At 34.9% G+C, this 21,499-nt stretch overlaps 2 protein-coding genes across 10 annotated transcripts in view; one reads left to right on the top strand and one right to left on the bottom strand.

The window, feature by feature from the left end:
- The window catches only part of VPS26C (VPS26 endosomal protein sorting factor C), a 541,728-nt gene that overhangs the window by 442,647 nt on the left and 77,582 nt on the right, over nucleotides 1-21,499 (bottom strand). The gene's annotated exons all lie outside the window — the stretch shown is intronic.
- The window catches only part of TTC3 (tetratricopeptide repeat domain 3), a 92,454-nt gene that overhangs the window by 11,194 nt on the left and 59,761 nt on the right, over nucleotides 1-21,499 (top strand). For 8 of the 9 annotated variants that reach the window (XM_071567108.1, XM_071567107.1, XM_071567099.1 and 5 more), the window contains 8 exons: nucleotides 71-165; nucleotides 2,376-2,438; nucleotides 4,467-4,521; nucleotides 5,682-5,841; nucleotides 7,337-7,385; nucleotides 9,372-9,486; nucleotides 11,068-11,122; nucleotides 18,979-19,039. In XM_071567108.1, coding sequence (XP_071423209.1) covers nucleotides 71-165; nucleotides 2,376-2,438; nucleotides 4,467-4,521; nucleotides 5,682-5,841; nucleotides 7,337-7,385; nucleotides 9,372-9,486; nucleotides 11,068-11,122; nucleotides 18,979-19,039 — 653 coding nt within the window. Of the gene's footprint in view, nucleotides 1-70; nucleotides 166-2,375; nucleotides 2,439-4,466; nucleotides 4,522-5,681; nucleotides 5,842-7,336; nucleotides 7,386-9,371; nucleotides 9,487-11,067; nucleotides 11,123-13,524; nucleotides 13,825-18,978; nucleotides 19,040-21,499 lie in introns of those variants that run through there. The other variant, XM_071567118.1, reaches the window with a different exon arrangement.

The following is a 21,499-nucleotide window of genomic DNA, read 5'->3' as shown; positions in this document are numbered from 1 at the left end:
AACCACATTTATTTCTCAGTGTTTAATCCCAGCTCCTGAATTGGTTTTTTCTTGTTTTTTTTTTTCACAGGAGAGTGAATTAATGAAGCAGAGAGGAAATGATGAATTTTCCCACGGAGCTTTGGGCTCTGCCATCATCTCCTACACTAAAGCCATAGAGTTGTGGTAAGAACTGAATTAGTTGTGATTTATATACAAATATATAGAGATACACAGCCACATTTCTCCTCCTTTTGTGTAGTTTTGCATGAGCCACTCAAAGACCAAATGACACCTAATTAAAAAAAAACAAACAAACAAAGCTACATAACCCATTTCTTGTTTTATTTCATTTTATTTCCCATCACTGGTTGTTGGAGGTGCTTTTCCTGCTCCAGGAGCCCTGTTAGGCTTTAAATCTGATTTAAAGTCACCAAAACAGTCAGTAAAACCTGCAAGGAAATGATTTCTTTGATATGAACAACCACTTTGGGTGTTGTCTCTCTAAATATTCTCCCAAGGTATTGCAAATATTTCTCAACCCAGAAAGAATAAACAAGAATTTCAGTGTCAACCCATGGGCTGAATTTCCTTTTGTGAGTCTCAAAGGCATTTCCTGGAAGCCTTTGGAGACTTTCCTGGGCTCTGTAAAAAGGAGAAAGAGATAAAATGGGAATTTTTTCAAGGCATGAAGAGCATTTTCCCCCTCCAAGTGGTGATGGGGTTGGGGTATCACAACTTGTCCTGCAGTCATGAAATGATAAAAAAATCCCCTTTCCCCCCCAAAAATGTGCTCAGAGAGTATCAGGAATTAATATTTTATTTAACATTAATATTAATTCTATTTTACTGATATTTTTTATATTTTTGTCTCACACTGTTGGGTTCAGATTAAGTCGGTTTTAGTGGTTTTAGGTGAGCTTTAAATGGATTTTTGGGAGCAGGGGAGGACACAGAAAGGCTGGATTCATTTATCCCATGGGAAAACACTCCCAAAAAACCCTCCTAAATTCTTGGATTTTCCTCTTTTTTGGCTCTGGGCTCTCCTAATTCTTGAAATTTTTTTTTTGGCTCTGAGGTCTCCTAATCCTTCCTGGATTTTCCTCTTTTTTGGCTCTGGGGTCTCCTAATCCTTGAATTTACTTTTTTTTTTGCTCTGGGGTCTCTTAATCCTTGAATTTTGCTCCTTTTTGGCTCTGGGCTCTCCTAATCCTTGAATTTTTTTTTTTTTTTGGTTCTGAGGTCTCCTAATCCTTCCTGGATTTTCCTCTTTTTTAGCTCTGGGGTCTCCTAATTCTTGGATTTTCCTCCTTCTTTTTGGCTCTGGGTTCTCCTAATCCTTGAATTTTTTTTTTCCTGCTCTGAGGTCTCCTAATCCTTGAATTTTGCTCCTTTTTGACTCTGGGGTCTTCTAATCCTTGAATTTTTTTTTTTTTTTTGGCTCTGGGGTCTCCTAATTCTTGAATTTTGTTCTTTTTTGGCTCTGGGGTCTCCTAATCCTTGAATTTTGCTCTTTTTTTGGCTGTGGTGTCTCCTAATCCTTGAATTTTTTTTTTGGCTCTGGGTCTCCTAATATTTTTTTTAATTATTAATTTTATTAATAAATAAAATGAAATTAATATTTTATTAATTCCTGGATTTTATTCCCTGTGTTCACACATCTCTGTCCTGGCTCAGCCCAACTTTCTGTGTGACTCAGGAACAAACCTGACTTTTATTTTCTTTTATTTTCCCTCTGTTTTATCTCCCCCAAAGTCTGACCCCTCTCCTGGAGGATCTTTTCCCATGGGATAAATGAATCCAGCCTTTCTGTGTCCTCCCCTGCTCCCAAAAATCCATTTAAACCTCACCTAAACCCACTAAAACCCACTTCATCTGCACCCAACAGCATCACACAAAAATATAAAAAATATCAATAAAATAGAATTAATATTATTATGAAATAAAATATTAATTTCTGATCCTCTCTGAGCAAATGGTTTTAATTCCAGCAATGCCACAAGACCATTTTGGTCCCAAATTCCAGCTGATTTTTCAGGTTTTTCCCAAAGCCAAAGGACCTTTTTTAACAAAGGTCAAGGGAATGAGAAGGAGCAAACTTTGCTGGAGAAGGAGGAGCAGAATTCAGTGGGAAAGCCAAGGAAATTCCAGGAATTTTAAGGAGCAAAGGAAGTCTCAGGATTTCCAGGAGCTGCAGAACTGAGGTGGTTTTTTTAGAGCATCCTAAGAATTATTTTTGGGCCTAAAGGTTACAAATAACTGCAAATAAAAAGTCACATCCTCAGTGGCTTCACTTGAGGTGCTTGAAATTGTGGAAATTATAATTTTTTTCTCCATTTGGGATTTTCCAAAGGGATTTACATCACTAACTCTTCCTAATACTTTGAATTTTCCAGCCCTACAAACCACCTTCTGTATGGAAACAGAGCTCTTTGCTTTATCCTCACCAGGCAATACGAGTAAGTGAGACCTTTGGGGTAATTTCAGCTCAAAATTGGCATTGGGGGGTAAGAAAAGAGGCTTTTGAAAGCTGAAATGTGGGTTATTTGTGACTATGTGGCTGAAGTTCTATATGATTATAGATATATTATGATTATAGATATTTGTGACTGTCACGTGGAAGGGAGGAGGGAGACAGAAGTGCAAAGATTTCTAGTGTTAATTGTATTAATAAAAGTTATTAGCTATAAATGTCCTTGGAGTAATTAAAGCTTTATGAACCCAGCACTGCCTGCAGAACTCTGGACAGAGCACAGGCTGGAAAGATTTTTGACTCCCCTATGAGGACCACACTTAAGCCAGGGAGAAATTATTAGCAATAAGCACTTCTGGACAATCAGAGTCTCATGTCCCCAACACTGTCTGTGGACAGGGACAGCCCACAGGTTGGGAGAGTTCCTGACCTCTGATATTAAGCCACACTTAAGCCAGAAAAGAAATTATCATCAATAAGCACCTCCAGAAAAATTAGAGCCTTATGAAGCCAGCAGTGCCTGCCCAACTAGGACAGAACACAGGCTGGAAGGTTTTCTAACCCTTGATATGAGACCACACTTAATAGCTAGAAAAGAACTTTCCCCACAACAGCTCCCAAAATAACATTTATTAATACAAATATGTGACAGTTATTGGGGGTTCTGCTTTGCCGGTGAGAACGTTCAGCTGCAGGATTGGATTGAATTGATGATAAAAGAGCCCAAAAGAAACCAGCACCAAACACATTTTACAGAGACAAACACACCAAACTTCAGTGTATCCCATTCTCACAACAGACAGAAACCAGCAACAAAGAACTGCTAATTAGAAACACAGCAACAAAGAACTACTAATTAGTAACACAGGCACCTAAAACACTTATCCAGACACTCTCAATAACACAGGACAATAAAATATCCTGCACACTCCTCTCTCTGTAACACAGAACAAAGAGAAAGAACAGAACTGCTTCTTATCAACACCCATGTTGGAAAAGAAACTGCACATTGAGAGTAAAGCAAGTTACTGGAGTTGCAAACCAGAGCTGGGCTTATAAAGAACAGCAAAAAGCAATAACCAATATTAAGTAGCAAAGTGTGAAGCAAGTTACTGTTGTCAGTATTAAGGCAGCAAAACACAGTCAGGAAAGGAGATGCTTATAAAGCAAGAATCAAAGTAGCTGTTGGCATAAGATGTAAGATGGAATGTATAAAGGAAGAAAGTAAAGTTAAGAAAGTAAAGTATAGAAAAATAGAAAGCACCTGGTCTCCTTACCCTACATTGTTCCAGGAGGAGGAGGAGACAGGACAAGCTGCAGCAGTTCCCCTCACACAGACACTGCCATTTCTCCCTCCTTTGCTGGAGTTTAAACTCCACACTTTTCATACCTTTTTTTTTCCCCTTCATGTGGTTTGTGTGACTAAAAGTCAATCTGTTGGGGGTTGATGGTGATGCCTGAGGGGAGGTGGCTCCCAGAGTGGTTGTAGAAGATCCCACAAAGGGGGGCCATGGCATTGTTTAACAACACTCCACCCTTTGTTAATCTCATGGCTTTGAAAGCCTTTGTCCTCTGCTTGGAGCATCCCTGCAGGGGGCTGAGGTGTCTCCCTCAACCCACCAGGGCTCATCAGGGGCCATCACCCCACAGGGGTCATTTCAGCTCAAAATTGGCATTGGGGGTAAGAAGAGAGACTTTTAAAAGCTGAAATGTGGGTTATTTGTGACTACATGGCTGAAGTTCTATATGATTATAGATATATTATGATTATAGTTACTTGTGACTATGGATGTCCCATCCCTGGAAGTGTCCAAGGCCAAGCTGGAGCAACCTGGGATAGAGGGAGGTGTCCCTGCCCATGGATGGGCTTTAAAGCCTCTCCCAATTCAACCCATTCCATGAATTGCTTTTTTTATTCCTTTTGCATTCTTTGAGTGCCTTGAACACCATCCTGGAGGGTTTGGGGAAGTATAAATAATAAATTCCTCTCCTTTTTTTGCCTCCCTTCCCTCAGGAGGGCTGTTCTGGATGGAAAAAGAGCCACCCTGTTGAAGCCTGATTGGCCCAAGGTGAGTCCCATATTTCAGAATTGAAATTCAGTGTCACAACTGTCCTTTGTTGGTGTTGGGAAGTGAGATGAGAACCCAGAGTTGGAATGAAAAGCACTGGGAATTTTGCTTCACTCAGCCAAGCACAGTTTGCTTGGATTTTATATTAAAGCACATCAAAACAACATTTCTGAGTGTTGTCACATGGTGTTCTTTGTGCTCAGAGACAGAATAAAATGTTTATTTTGTTGCTCATAGCTGTGTTATACTAAAAACCAGTTTATGAAAAGAATCCTAATTAATTTATTTCCCAATAAGGGCACAGTTTGCTTGTATTTTTATATTACAAGCAGGTGAAAACAACATTTCTGAGTGTTGTCACATGGGGTTCTGCATATTTAGAGCCAGAATAAAATGTTTATTTTATTGTTCATAGCTGTGTATATAATAATATACTAAAAAAGAGTATATAAAAAATCCTGATTAATTTATTTCCCAATAAGGGCACAGTCTGTTTGTATTTTTGCATTACAAGCAGGTGAAAACAACATTTCTGAGTGTTGTCACATGGTGTTCTTTGTGCTCAGAGACAGAATAAAATGTTTATTTTGTTGCTCATAGCTGTGTTATCATATATTAAAAAAGAGGAGTATTTATAGTTTTTACAATTAAAAATCCTGATTAATTTATTTACCAATATTCTTGGCCTGAAGGAGAATAACTAAGAAAGCTGCAAAGCACCTGAGATTAGGGGAGAAAAAGCAAATTTTCTGTTTCCCAGACCAGTGACTCCTCTCTCAGAGCTGCCCAAACTGATTGTCCCTCCTTGGACTTCCCTTTGTGTCTTGGCCACTGAAGGTGGTTTGGATATAAATGTTTTGGATATAAATGTTTTGGATATAAATGTTTTGGATATAAATGTTTTGGATATAAATTTTTTGGATATAAATTTTTTGGATATAAATTTTTTGGATATAAATTTTTCTCCTCTGTGGGGGAATCTCAGTTGGTTAAAACTTGGCTGTAACAATGCCAAGGTCATGGGTTCAATTCCCTCTGTGGGCCACTGACTTGAAGAGTTGGACTCGATGATCCCTGTGGGTCCTTCCAGCTCAGAACAGTCTGGGAATGTCTCACTAGTCTATGAATCAACCCCTGATGTGTCCCCACTGTCCCTGCAGGGCCACCACCACCTGTGCAAGGCGCTGGCACTGGGGGGACAGCCCGAGCTGGCACTGGAGGCCAACAAGAGGGCACAGGAGCTGTGCCAGGGCACCGAGGGGCTCCGGGAGCTGCTGCAGCAGCACCTCCAGCTGCAAAAGGCACTGCAGGAATTGAAGGGTAATTTCTTTTCTGATTTTTTGGTCTTAGTTTCAGGGAAACCAAATGACCCTGAGATGAGCTCAGTTGGTTAAAACTTGGTTGTAAGAATGCCAAGGTCATGGGTTTGATCCCCTCTGTGGGCCATTGACTTGAGAGTTGGACTCGATGAACCTTGTGGGTCCTTCCAGCTCAGAATAGCCTGGGATTCTGTAAATATAAAGATTCAGAAATGTTCACCAAAACCAGAGGAGAGGATTCCTCCTCAACAACCATGTCACTCCTTATTAAATTTAAGAAATAAGAACTTTAATTAGAACATGGATATAAGAGGGATAACTGTTCTTAACCACTATATGTATAATGTGGAGCTCTCCACATCATCTCAGAAGAGATAAAAGGGTGACTTGGTTTATTTGGGGACCTGGAGAGACTGGAGAGATGGGGCTGATTGCAATGGGATGGAGTTCAACAAGGCCAAGTGCAGGTCCTGCCCTTTGGCCACCCCAACCCCCTGCAGTGCTCCAGGCTGGGCACAGAGTGGCTGGAGAGCAGCCAGGCAGAGGGACCTGGGGGGACTGAGGGACAGGAAGCTCAACAGGAGCCACCAGTGTGCCCAGGTGGCCAAGAAGGCCAATGGGATCCTGGCCTGGATCCAAAGTAGCGTGGCCAGCAGGCCCAGGGCAGTGACCCTTCCCCTGGACTCTGCCTTGGGGAGGCCACACCTTGAGTGTTGTGTTCAGTTCTGGGCCCCTCAGTTGAGGCAAGAGATTGAGGGGCTGGAGCGGGGCCAGAGAAGAGCAACGAGGCTGGAGAAGGGACTGGATGTGGCACTGAGTGTCCTCTGAAACACCTCCAGGGACAGAGAATCCACCATGTCTTGATCCAACCCCACTGTGATCACCAGCCCAGGGCACTCTGTGCCCTGGGCTGGTGATCACAGTGGGGTTGGATCAAGGGTTGATGATCTCAGAGGTCTCTTCCAACCCAACTGAGAAGAGAAGAGCAACGAGGCTGGAGAAGGGACTGGAGCACAAGTGCTGTGGGGAGAGGCTGAGGGAGCTGGGGGTGTCCAGCCTGGAGAAGAGGAGGCTCAGAGGTGACCTCAGCACTGTCTGGAACTGCCTGAAGGGAAGTTCTGGCCAGGTGGGGGTTGGTCTCTTCCCCCAGGCACTCAGCAATAGGACAAGGGGGCACGATGGGCTCAAGCTCTGCCAGGGGAAATTGAAGTTGGAGAGCAGAGAGAAATTCTTTGCAGAGAGAGTGCTCAGGCATTGGAATGGGCTGCCCAGAGAGGGGGTGGATTCCCCATCCCTGGAGGTTTTTCAGCTGAGCTTGGCCGTGGCACTGAGTGCCATGATCTGGTAAAGGGACTGGAGTTGGCCCAAGGGTTGGACTTGATGATCTCGGAGGTCTTTTCCAGGCCAATCCATTCTATGATTCTTTGTCCCCAAACGCAGCAAATTTCTCAGTTAATTCAGTTTTAATTCCCTTTTTTTCGATCATTTTTCCATAGGTGGCAAGCAGCAAAAACAGAAGGCAAAGAAGGTTCAGCTGGAGAGAAGGTGAGCAGTTGGCACGTTTGGGTTTTGTAATAAGCTGTGCTCATTAGCGTGATAGAAATATAATAGTAGGATGTAAAATAATAAATAATAAAATAATGCTCAGCGGTTAATGCAATTTCATTGATAACAAATAATAAGATATAAAATAAAAATAATAACAAGAATAGTGCTCAGTGGTTAATACAATTTAATTAAAAAGAAAAATAGAATATAAAATAATAAGAAGAATAGTGCTCAGTGGTTAATACAATTTAATTAATAAGAAATAATAATAGAATATAAAATAATTAATAAAAAACGCTCAGTGGTTAAGACAATTTATTAATAAGAAATAATAATAGAATATAAAATAATAAATAATAAAAAACACTCAGTGGTTAAGACAATTTATTAATAAGAAATAATAATAGAATATAAAATAATAAATAATAAAAATCGCTCAGTGGTTAATACAATTTAATTAGCAACAAATGATAGAGTATAAAATAATAAATAATAAAAAGAATAATGCTCAGTGGTAAATACAGTTCAATTAATAACAAATAAAAGAATATAAAATAATAATGAAAAGGATAATACTCAGTGGTTAATACAATTTAATTAGTAACAACTAATAAGTGAATGTAAAATAATAAAGAATGAAAAGGATATTGCTCAGTGATTAATAGAATTTAATTAATAACAAATCATAGAATATAAAATAATAAATAATAAAGAATCCTGCTCAGTACTTAAAATAATTTCATTAATATCAAAATTTTATTAATGTATATGGTTTAATAAGAAATAGCAATAACAGCCATAATATATATTTGTATTTATAATATTAGCAATATTTATACTGTGGAGTGGATAACTGTGATTAAAGTGCTTTAATCATTATCACCATCAACTGAATTATTTTATTTTCTATTACATGTATATTTCTACTATCTATTAAATATACTACTTATTATATATAAATATAGTATAAATATACTGTAAATATTTTATATGAGAGATATATAAGGATTATATATATATAATAGGATTGTGTATATAATACAGATATAAATAGGATAAAAATATAAAAAATATATAAAATATATAAAATAGGATTTTTTCTGTATATATTTTTATATATAACCCTATTTTATATATGTATTATATATTAAAAATTTTATATATATATATATAAAATTTTTATAATATATGTAAATATACAGATATAAACTAGATATATAGATATAGATATATCTCTATATATAGAGATATATAGATATACAGATATAAAATAGGTTATAAATAAAATATATACATTAAAAATCCTATTCTGTATATTTTATATATTTTTTATATTTTTATCCTATTTTATATCTGTATTAGACACATAATTTATAAATAATATTATATATATCATATATAAAGTTTTATATCTGTTATATATATATAATACTATTTTATATAATATATGTAAGAATAATATAAATGTCTGTGTGTACATATGTATAAATATGTATTTATATATATATGTGTATATATATGTGTATATATATATAAATATATATATACATATATATAAATATACCTATATGTATAATATATATAGACATACATACACATATATATAAATAAATAAATATATTTATAAAGTATTAAATTGCTCAGAACTGCAGCCAAGGAGCACAGAGCAACTAAACAAACCATCCTGAATAGCCTGAGCTGAATAGCCTGAGCTGCATCCAAAGCAGCAGGTGATGATTAATTGGCATTATTAATTATTTAACTTTTCAAACTCAGCCCCTTTCCCTCTTACAGAAAGTGGTGCTGCTTTTTTTTGTTGTTATGTTTTTGCCCAGCTCTGTGTGATCCGAAGGTGTGAGAAGTGACTGCTCATGTTTTTAAATGGAATGATTTCTTGTCTCCATCCCTTTTCCATGATCCTTGTGTGGTGAGTGCCTTAAATACAGAGAGAAGAACCAGAATTCTCTTTTTTTTTTACTTCAGAGACTGCAACTCTTCCAAATCTCCCCCACCAACCTCCCAAGAGCAGAAGGAACCAGACAAAGACAGGAGGAGGGCACAGTCTACCCCTGAAGGTGCCCAAAACCACCAGCCCAAGGTGAGTTGGTTTAAAGGGAAACCAGCAGGAGAAATGAACCCCACACAAAAGAGATTAGAAATCAGAGTTACAATTTAATAACAATATTACAATAAATGCAATAACACAAAAAGAAAAGGGTTTAACCCCCAAACCCAGCAGTGTAACCCACCCCCTGGGGCACAAACACAGGGGGGTTTGGTGGCCCCTGTGCTGAGCCCCACGTGGTTCCCCCAAGTCCAAAGGAAAAGGAAGGGACAAACCTGTTTGTGCAGATGATGGCACAGTCTGGTGGAGAGTGGTGGGCTCCTCCTGTCCAGGGTCTGCTCCTCCTCTGGATCCCATGAGTGGTTCCCCAAGCCCCCTAACCCCAAGATTCTCTCCCCTGAGGTGCAGGTGGGAGCCCCCAGTGCCTCCCCCAGGGCAGGGAGTTCCACACTGGGGGATCTGACTCTGGCAGTCAGGGGGGATTTTGGAATGGTTGCTGGCCCATGGGCAGAGCTGAGCCCTCAGGTGGGTGTGGAGGTGCCAAGGAGTCCCTGCAGGGCAGTTCTCCCAGCTCCTCTGCCAGGCTTCTTTCCCAGCCAGCTCCCAGCCTGAGGGCTCAGCTGTGCCCTGGGCAGCTGCTGCCAATGGGCCATTGGGAACAGTTGCTGGGCAATGAATGGAGGGTGGAGAATGCCCAGCTTTGGTCACACCCACACAGGGATAAACTGGTCCTACCTGCTGAACCAGGACAGTTGGCATCACCTGCCCTTTGCCACTCAGCTCTGCACGCCTGAGTTGTCCCAGCTGTGCCCTCTCCCTGCCCCATTTATTTGGCTGCCAAGTTTCCCTTTCAGTGCTTGGCATTTTAAACCAGGAGGTTCCCGGTCTTTTCCACTCATTGTTAATTTAAAGCAACGTTCTTGCTCTTCCTCTTGGCTGTTGTTATGAAAGAACAAACTTTGTTGTGATCCAGCCTTAGAAAGTGTGATAAAAACAAAGCCCCATCCCACAGAAAGTGCTGAGGAATGGTGGGAACTCAGAGCAAGGCAAGAACAATTTCACACCCAGGTTTTTTTTCACAGAGAACGATGGTGTGGCCGTGGGGAAAGCGAAACCAGGGAGGGCAGGAAGGGGAAGGTGGAGCTTATTGGCACCAAAAAGCACCAGAAGTGCTTGAAGTGCTCCAAGCTTGTTTGTTTAATCTGCTTTTAAGCCATGAAAATAATGTAGGGGTGTTTGGAGGTAAAGGCTGGCCTTGGTCAGGCTGTCAGATAATAGAAATGATTGCAAATCTGGGGGGAAATCTGAGCACTTTTGGGTCAATGAAATGAGTTTTATTTATCTCTTGATTGGGGATATGATGTAGCACATCATCCTTTTGATTTCTTGATGTAAATGTTGATTGTGGCACAGCCTTGGTGGAAATGTTGGTTGTTGTGATTCCTTGGTGGAGATGTTGGTTGTTGTGATTCCTTGGTGGAGATGTTGGTTGTTGTGATTTTGTGCTTTCAATGCTGTTTATTGCACATCATCATTGTGATTTCTTGCTTTAAATGTTGGTTTTGGAGGGTTTTTTCCCTTTGTTTCACCTCACTGGGTTTTCTTCTCCATTAGGTGACTGACGCCCAAAGAACAGAGAGCAAAATTTCCACGCTGGATTTGCCACAGAGTGAGTTTATTTTTATTATTTATCAAGTCTGAGTCATTTCTTCCTCTGCTCTTGCCAGAATTAATCATCACAAGAGTCTCTCATGTTACTGAGATGATGTTTCACCTCTTTTTCCTGCCACTCAGATCCTTTTCCTGCCTCTCAGATCCTTTTCCTGCCTCTCAGATCCTTTTCCTGCCTCTCAGATCCTTTTCCTGCCACTCAGGTCCTTTTCCTGACACTCAGATCCTTTTCCTGCCACTCAGGTCCTTTTCCTGCCTCTCAGATCCTTTTCCTGCCTCTCAGATCCTTTTCCTGCCTCTCAGATCCTTTTCCTGCCACTCAGATCCTTTTCCTGCCTCTCAGATCCTTTTCCTGCCACTCAGATCCTTCTCCTCTGTATTTTTCTCTTAATTCCCTCATGGTTTTGGAGTTTGTATCTCCCTGACATGTCTGGATTCAGATTGAAACTGGAACTAAAATGAAAGGCTGAATCATAGTCTAGAAATGCTTTCCCTTCTCCTAAGGCAGGTTGGGCATCTAAAGGGATCTCAATTTAAGAGGAGTTTGAAGATTTTAAATTATTTTGTGATTTCTAAAAGCTCCAGGTAGATCCAAAAGAAAACAATTCTGCAGTTGGGATGAGAGAGGCCACAAAAGAGTGATTTTGATTCAGAGTGGATTTGGAGCCTCAGGTTTTTGATTTTAGGATAGAGTTTTTAACTGGACACCTCTGGGTCCAATTCCAGGAATCAAAGAATCATAGAATGGATTGGGTTGGGAAAGACCTCTGAGATCATCAAGTCCAACCCTTGGTCCAACTCCAGTCCCTTTACCAGATCATGGCACTCAGTGCCATGGCCAAGCTCAGCTGAAAAACCTCCAGGGATGGGGAATCCACCCTCTCTCTGGGCAGCCCCTTCCAATCCCTGAGCACTCTCTCTGCAAAGAATTTTCTTCTGATCTCCAACTTCAATTTCCCCTGGCAGAGCTTGAGCCCATCGTGCCCCCTTGTCCTATTGCTGAGTGCCTGGGAGAAGAGACCAACCCCCACCTGGCCAGAACTTCCCTTCAGGCAGTTCCAGACAGTGCTGAGGTCACCTCTGAGCCTCCTCTTCTCCAGGCTAAACACCCCCAGCTCCCTCAGCCTCTCCCCACAGCACTTGTGCTCCAGTCCCTTCTCCAGCCTCCTTGCTCTTCTCTTCTCAGTTGGGTTGGAAGAGACCTGTGAAATTATCAAGTCCAACCCTTGATCCAACCCCACTGTGATCACCACCCCATGGCACGGAGTGCCCTGGGCTGGTGATCACAGTGGGGTTGGATCAGGACATGGTGGATTCTCTGTCCCTGGAGGTGTTTAAGAGGAGACTCAGTGCCACATCCAGTCCCTTCTCCAGCCTCGTTGCTCTTCTCTGGCCCCGCTCCAGCCCCTCAATCTCTTGCCTCAACTGAGGGGCCCAGAACTGAACACAACACTCAAGGTGTGGCCTCCCCAAGGCAGAGTCCAGGGGAAGGGTCACTGCCCTGGGCCTGCTGGCCACGCTAGTTTGGATCCAGGCCAGGATCCCCTTGGCCTTCTTGGCCACCTGGGCACACTGGTGGCTCCTGTTGAGCTTCCTGTCCCTCAGTCCCCCCAGGTCCCTCTGCCTGGCTGCTCTCCAGCCACTCTGTGCCCAGCCTGGAGCGCTGCAGGGGGTTGGGGTGGCCAAAGGGCAGGACCTGCACTTGGCCTTGTTGAACTCCATCCCATTGCAATCAGCCCCATCTCTCCAGTCTCTCCAGATCCCTCTGCAGAGCCCTCCTGCCTTCCAGCAGGTCGACACTCCCTCCCAGCTTGGTGTCATCAGCAAATTTGCTGCTGATGGACTCAATCCCCTCATCTAAATCATCACTAAAGATGTTAAACAGGACTGGACCCAACACAGACCCCTGGGGACACCACTGGTGACCAGCTGGGTGCAGGAGGATCTTTGTGTTTCTCCTCAAGGATTTTTGGTGAACAGAGACTTTTTTTTTTGTGTACAAGAACATCCAGCACATTCCTGTGCAGGATTTTAGTCAAAGCTGTTCAGAAGGTTCCCAATCCTTGGATTTGCTCCAGAGCAGGACAGAAAACTTGAAGGAGAAAAGGATGGTCTTGAAGACCCACCACTCAATTTGTGGCACACCCAATTTTGAGCGTGTTGCACCTCAAAATCTGCTGTTTAACTCCTGTTACAGAACTGTCAAACCCACCTCTCTGTGCTTGGGAATTTTAGTTTTTCCCAGTTTTTAGGCTGAGGAGCTCCCAGGTCAGTCTTGTGCCTTACAAACACCTCAAGTGCATTCCATGGGTGTGTTTGTTTGAATTTTCACGGCTTTATTTTCACTTTATTTTCACTTTCTGTTCTTCCTTCCTCCTCCCCCTCGTTACGGGGAAGGAAATATTTCATTTGCAGGAGGAGCCAAGGTCAGGCTGATCCCACTTTGCCTTTTTTTTTTTCCTTTCTCTTTGTTCCCTTCAAACTCCCAGAGGGTTTCGATGGAAGGCAACTTAATGCCCCATTATTTTCTCTTGAATTTATTGAGTTTTTTAACTCATTTTTGGGTTCATTTTTTGCTGTTGGTCTTCCTGATGTGCTTTTTTTTTGAGCATGGCTGTTTTTTGGTTAAATCTCTTTGGTCCCTCCTTATGGGAAGGTCTGGTGGAAGTGACACAAGTGAGATTTTGAAAGGTTTGTGGGGTGAGTAAATCAGGTTTGCTCTTGGCTTGGTGTCTCTCCTGAAGTGTTTGAACTGGAACTCAGCAGGATTTGCCTCTTACCTTTTATTAGGATTTATTTTTTATTTAATCTGTGAGTAAATTGGGTGGGCTTTGTATTGAATTTGAGAGAAAAATGGGGGGGGTTTGTGTTTAATCTGAGAGTAAATTGGGTGTTTTTTGTGTTTAATCTGAGACTAAATTGGGTGATTTTTGTGTTTAATCTGAGACTAAATTGGGTGGTTTTGTGTTTGAGAGTAAATTGGGTGTTTTTGTGTTTGAGAGTAAATTGGGTGTTTTTGTGTTTAATCTGAGACTAAATTGGGTGATTTTTTCTTTAATCTGAGACTAAATTGGATGTTTTTTATTCAGTCTGAGAGTAAATTGGGTGGTTTTTATTTAATCTGAGACTAAATTGGGTGGTTTTTATTTAATCTGAGACTAAATTGGGTGATTTTTTCTTTAATCTGAGAGTAAATTGGGTGTTTTTGTGTTTAATCTGAGAGTAAATTGGGTGATTTTTGTGTTTGAGAGTAAATTGGGTGTTTTTTGGTTTTAATCTGAGACTAAATTGGGTGGTTTTTATTTAATCTGAGACTAAATTGGGTGGTTTTTATTTAATCTGAGACTAAATTGGGTGATTTTTTCTTTAATCTGAGACTAAATTGGGTGTTTTTTGTGTTTAATCTGAGAGTAAATTGGGTGGTTTTGTGTTTAATCTGAGAGTAAATTGGGTGTTTTTTGTGTTTAATCTGAGAGTAAATTGGGTGTTTTTTGTTTTTAATCTGAGAGTAAATTGGGTGGTTTTGTACTTAACCTAAATTAGGTGGTTTTGTATTTAATCTGAGACTAATTTGGGTGGTTTTGTACTTAATCTGAGAGTAAATTGGATTTTTTTTTATTTAAATTGGGTGGGTTTGTATTTAATCTGAGAGTAAATTGGGTGTTTTTTGTGTTTAATCTGAGACTAAATGGGGTGTTTTTGTGTTTAATCTGAGACTAAATTAGGTGATTTTTTTCTTTAATCTGAGAGTAAATTGGGTGGTTTTTTATTTAATCTGAGAGTAAATTCGGGGAGTTTATTTAATCTGAGAGTAAACTGGATTTTTTTTAATTTACTTTAAGTTGGGTGTTTTTGTATTTAATCTGAGAGCAAATTGGGTGTTTTTTTATTTAATCTGAGAGTAATTTGGGGTTTTTTATTTAATCTGAGAGTAAATTGTGTGGGTTTTTCTTTAATCTGAGAGTAAATTGGGTGGTTTTGTGTTTAATCTGAGAGTAATTTGGCTTTTTTGTATTTAATGTGAGAGTAGATTGGGGTTTTTATTTAATCTGAGAGTAATTTGGGTTTTTTTAAATTAATCTGAGAGTAAACTGGGTGTTTTATTTAATCTGAGAGTAAAATGGATTTTTTATTTAATCTGAGAGTAAACTGTTTTTTTTTTAATTTAATCTGAGAGTAAATTGGGTGGTTTTGTATTTAATCTGAGACTAAGGGGGATGGTTTTTGTATTTAGTCTGAGACTAAATTGTTTTTTTTGTATTTAATCTGAGAGCAAATTGGATTTTTTGTATTTAATCTGAGACTAAACTGGGTGGTCCATGGGGGGAGTTGTTTCTGTAGGAAATATTTTGTTTTTCTGTAGGAAAAGGGTTTGTGGTTTTGCCTCCTGCTTTTGACCATGACAATAAAGAATTAACCCCCTTTTTTGCTCCTTTTTTGCTCAAAAATTGTGTGTTGAGCCCTAAAATGTGAATTTTGTGCCAACTGAATCTCTACCCAGTGACCAAGCCCTTGTTGTGCTCATTGCCACCTTGTCAAATATGTTTATTTTGTAACCAGGGATGTTTCTATTTACATTAATTTGCTTTTCTGAGCAGGGCAGAGTTTGGAGTTGACTTTGGAAGCAGCAAAGACTCTGCTGGGAAACTCCCCCAGTGAAACTTGAGCTTCCCCAACCACCTGAAATTCCCTTTAAAATTCAGATTATTGGCTAAGAATGGATAATATCAGCTCTAATTTTATAGGAAAACCTGATTTTTTTAACTTGGAGTCCACTTTAATAATTATAATATATTATATTACATTGTAATATAATATAATATAATATAATATAATATAATATAACGTAATATAACATAATATAACTAATATAATATAACATAACTAATATAATATAATATAACATAATATAATATAACATAATATAATATAACTAATATAATATAACATAATGTAATATAACATAATATAATATAACATAATATAATATAATATAATATAACTTAATATAATATAACTAATATAATATAACATAATATAACAATATAATATAACTAATATAATATAACTAATATAATATAACATAATATAATATAACTAATATAATAAAATATAATATAATATAACTAATATAATATAACATAATATAATATAACCAATATAATAAAATATAATATAATATAACTAATATAATAAAATATAATATAATATAACCAATATAATATAATATAATATAACCAACATAATATAATATAACCAATATAATATAATATAACATAATATAATATAATATAACAATATAATATAACTAATATAATATAACTAATATAATATAACATAATATAATATAACTAATATAATAAAATATAATATAATATAACTAATATAATATAACATAATATAATATAACCAATATAATAAAATATAATATAATATAACTAATATAATAAAATATAATATAATATAACCAATATAATATAATATAATATAACCAACATAATATAACCAATATAATATAATATAACATAATATAATATAATATAACTAATATAATATAACTAATATAATATAATATAACTAATATAATATAATATAACTAATATAATATTACTAATATAATATAATATAATATAACTAATATAATATAATATAACCAATATAATATAACTAATATAATATAATATAACCAATATAATATAACTAATATAATATAATATAATATAACTAATATAATATAATATAACCAATATAATATAACTAATATAATATAATATAACCAATATAATATAACTAATATAATATAATATAATATAACTAATATAATATAATATAACCAATATAATATAATATAACATGATATAATATAATAGAACTAATAGAACTAATATAATATAATATAACTAATATAATATAATATAATATAATATAATATAATATAATATAATATAATATAATATAATGGAGTCAGGTCGTGCCTTGAAGAATTTGAAGCTTCTCCTCTTTATTTGAAGTGTCTTTTCCCTTCAAAGGATTAATAAAATCCTGCAGAATTTAAATAAAATATCAAATTCATGGCGTGATTCTCAGGGGTGGTTTTTGTCTTAATTTTCAATATTGTCTTAGTTTTTAATATTCTTACTTTTCAAAATTATCTTAGTTTTTTGTTATTTTCTTCGTTTTTGATATTTTCTCAGTTTTTAATATTGTCTTAGTTTTAAAAATTTTCTTAGTTTTAAAATTTTTTTTAGTTTTTAATATTTCTTAGTTTTGAATTTTTTCTTAGTTTTGAATTTTTCTTAGTTTTCAATATTTTACTTTTAATATTTTCTTATTTTTTAATATTTTCTTATTTTTAAATATTTTCTTATTTTTTAATATTTTCTTAATTTTTAATATTTTCTGTTTTTAATATTTTCTTATTTTTAAATATTTTTCTTAGTTTTGAAATTTTTCTTAGTTTTTAATATTTTCTTAGTTTTTAATATCTTCTTATTAATATCTTCTTATCAATATCTTCTTATCAATATTTTCTTATCAATATTTTCTTATCAATATTTTCTTATTAGTATTTTCTTATTACTTTCTTATTTTTTAATATTTTCTTGTTTTCAATATTAGCTTTCATTCTTTTCTTAATGTTTAATCTCTTAATTTCTAATATTCTCTTAATTCTTAATATTTTCTTGTTAATATTTTCTTGTTAATATTTTCTTATTTTTAAATATTTTCTTGGTTTTCTTTTTTAATATTCTCTTAATTTTAATATTCTCCTAATTTTTAATATTCTCCTAATTTTTAATATTTTCTTGTTAACATTTTCTTATTTATTAATATTTTCTTGTTAATCTTTTCTTATTTTTTAATATTTTCTTATTAATATTGTCTCATTAGTATTTTCTTATTTATTAATAATTTCTTTTTATTAATATTTTCTTATTAATATTTTTCTATTTATTAATATTTTCTTATTAGTATTTTCTTATTTATTAATATTTTCTTTTTTAATTAATATTTTCTTATTAGTATTTTCTTTTTTATTAATATTTTCTTATTAGTATTTTCTTATTTATTAATATTTTCTTATTAATGTTTTCTTTTTTATTGATATTTTCTTTTATTAATATTTTTTTATTAATATTTTCTTATTAATATATTCTTATTAATATTTCCTTATTAATATTTTCTTGTTTATTAATATTTTTATTTATTAATATTTTCTTATTAATATTTTCTTATTAATATTTTCTTTTTATTAATATTTTCTTATTTATTAATATTTTCTTATTAATATATCCTTATTAATATTTTCTTTTTTATTAATATTTTTATTTATTAATATTTTCTTATTAATATTTTCTTATTAATATTTTCTTGTTTATTAATATTTTTATTAATATTTTCTTATTAATATTTTCTTATTAATATTTTCTTTTTTATTAATATTTTTCTTATTTATTAATATTTTCTTTCTATTAATATTTTCTTATTTATTAATATTTTCTTATTAATATATCCTTATTAGTATTTTCTTATTTATTAATATTTTCTTATATCCTTATTAATATTTTCTTATTTATTAATATTTTTATTTATTAATATTTTCTCATCAATATTTTCTTATTAATATTTTCTTATTAATATTTTCTTACTTATTAATATTCTCTTATTTATTAATATTTCCTTATTATTATTTTCTTAGTTTTCCCCATTTCCTCAGTTCTCACCATTCTCTCACTTTTCAACATTCCCAATTTCAACCCTTTTCTGGAGCCAAATTTGCCCTCCAGGTGCTTCTATTTTCTGCTTTAGGTGTCGATTCATCTCATTTCAAATCCTTTTTTATTCTTCTTTCAGACCAAACCCATCCCAATAAACCAAAAGCAAACCCCAGACTCGGTGCCTCTGAAAAGATGAGGTGAGAAATGTCATTTCTTTTGGAGTTTTGTTCCTGTTTGGAGTCACAAGGACTTCCCAGCCCTCGGATTTGCTGCTTCATTTGTGGGTTTTCCGCATCCTGAGAGTTGGGTGAGGTTCCCAAAATCCCCCAAAAATCCCCAAATTTTCCCGAGGAACAAGAGTTTGAATTGCTCAGAATGCTAATTTAGAATAAATTGGAATACACCACCCAAACTGCCTAAGAAAAAAGGTATAAAAATATATATATAGTGGGTGTGTAGGTGCTGCTTTTACTTCACTTTATATTTAATTGTTATTTTCTGGAAGGGACTTTTTTCTGCTCATTTTTTGCTTCATTCTCTTGAATTCTCTGCTGATTTTTAATAAATTGTTGCATTTAAAACTTGTCCTTAAGCCACTTCTTGGGTTACTTTGTCTTAAATTGGGTGCTGATATTTTGCTTTAATTCTTGGTATTATTTTGCCCCTTTTAAAGGGGCACTTTGGGGCATTGAGTGTAAATTGGGCTTAGGATTTATTTGTTTGTTAATCTGAGTGTAAATTGGGCTTGGTATTTATTTGTTTGTTAATCTGAGTGTAAATTGGGTTTAGGATTTATTTCTTTGTTAATCTGAGTGTAAATTAGTCCTGGTATTTGTTAATCTGAGTGTAAATTGGATTTAGGATTTATTTCTTTGTTAATCTGAGTGTAAATTGGGTTTAGGATTTATTTCTTTGTTAATCTGAGTGTAAATTGGGTTTAGGATTTATTTGTTAATCTGAGTGTAAATTGGGTTTAGGATTTGTTTGTTAATCTGAGTGTAAATTAGGCTTGGTATTTATTTGTTGGTTAATCTGAGTGTAAATTAAGTTTGGTATTTGTATGTTAATCTGAGTGTAAATTGGGCTTAGTTTTTATTTATTTGTTAATCTGAGTGTAAATTAGATTTAGTATTTATTTGTTTGATAATCTGAGAGTAAATTAGTCCTGGTATTTGTTAATCTGAGTGTAAATTGGTCTTAGTATTTACTTGATTGTTGGTTGGTTTAAGTCTAAATTACTCTTAATATTTGTTGTGCTTTGTTAGTCTGAGTCTAAATTAGGCTTGGGATTTATTTGTTTGTTAATCTGAGTATAAATTAGTTTTAGTATTTGTTAATCTGAGTGTAAATTAGGCTTGGTATTTGTATGTTAATCTGAGTGTAAATTGGGCTTAGTTTTTATTTATTTGTTAATCTGAGTGTAAATTAGATTTAGTATTTATTTGTTTGGTAATCTGACTGTAAATTAGTCTTAGTATTTGTTAATCTGAGTGTCAATTAGTCTTGGTATTTGTTAATCTGAGTGTAAATTGGGTTTAGTTTTTATTTGTTAATCTGAGTGTAAATTGGTTTTAGGTTTTTTTTGTATGTTGGTTGGTTTAAGTTTAAATTAATCTTAATCTTTGTTGTGCTTTGTTAGTCTGAGTGTAAATTAGGCTTGGGATTTATTTCTTTGTTAATCTGAGTGTAAATTGGGTTTAGTATTTGTTGGTTGGTTGGTTTAAATTTGAATTAATATTTATTGTGCTTTGTTAGTCTGAGTGTAAATTAGGCTTGGGATTTATTTCTTTGTTAATCTGAGTGTAAATTGGGTTTAGTATTTATTTCTTGGTTAATCTGAGTGTAAATTAAGTTTGGTATTTGTATGTTAATCTGAGTGTAAATTAGGCTTGGTATTTCTTTGTTAATCTGAGTGTAAATTGGGCTTAGTTTTTATTTATTTGTTAATCTGAGTGTAAATTAGACTTGGTATTTGTTTGTTTGGTAATATGAGTGTAAATTAGTCCTGGTATTTGTTAATCTCAGTGTAAATTAGATTTGGCATTTATTTCTTTGTTAATCTGAGTGTAAATTAGGCTTGGTATTTGTTGTGCTTTGTTTCTGGTTAGACTTAGCATTAATATTTAAATTCATGCAAATTGGACAAAAAATTCTTCTTTTTCTGCCCCCCTTTTTCTGCCCAGAAGGAACAACTTTTATTGAGCCCTTGTGGTGGGTTTTTTATTTAATCTGAGAGTAAATTGATTTTTTATTTAATCTGAGAGTAAATTGGTTTTTTTTATTTAATCTGAGAGTAAATTGGGTTTTTTAATTTAATCTGAGAGTAAATTGTTTTTTAATTTAATCTGAGAGTAAATTGGGTGTTTATTTAATCTGAGAGTAAATTGGGTGATTTTTGTATTTAATCTGAGAGTAAATTGGGGTTTTTTATTTAATCTGAGAGTAAATTGGTTTTTTTTATTTAATCTGAGAGTAAATTGGGTTTTTTAATTTAATCTGAGAGTAAATTGTTTTTTAATTTAATCTGAGAGTAAATTGGGTGTTTTTTTTATTTAATCTGAGAGTAAATTGGATGTTTTTATTTAATCTGAGAGTAAATTGTTTTTTATTTAATCTGAGAGTAATATGAGTTTTTTTGTATTTAATCTCAGAATAAT

This window comes from Pithys albifrons, chromosome 1 (assembly GCF_047495875.1).
Source record: "Pithys albifrons albifrons isolate INPA30051 chromosome 1, PitAlb_v1, whole genome shotgun sequence".
In the NCBI taxonomy this organism is placed as follows: Eukaryota; Metazoa; Chordata; class Aves; order Passeriformes; family Thamnophilidae; genus Pithys; species Pithys albifrons.
The sequence above is the reverse complement of the archived record's forward strand: the minus strand, read 5'-3'. Positions and strand labels throughout refer to the sequence as shown.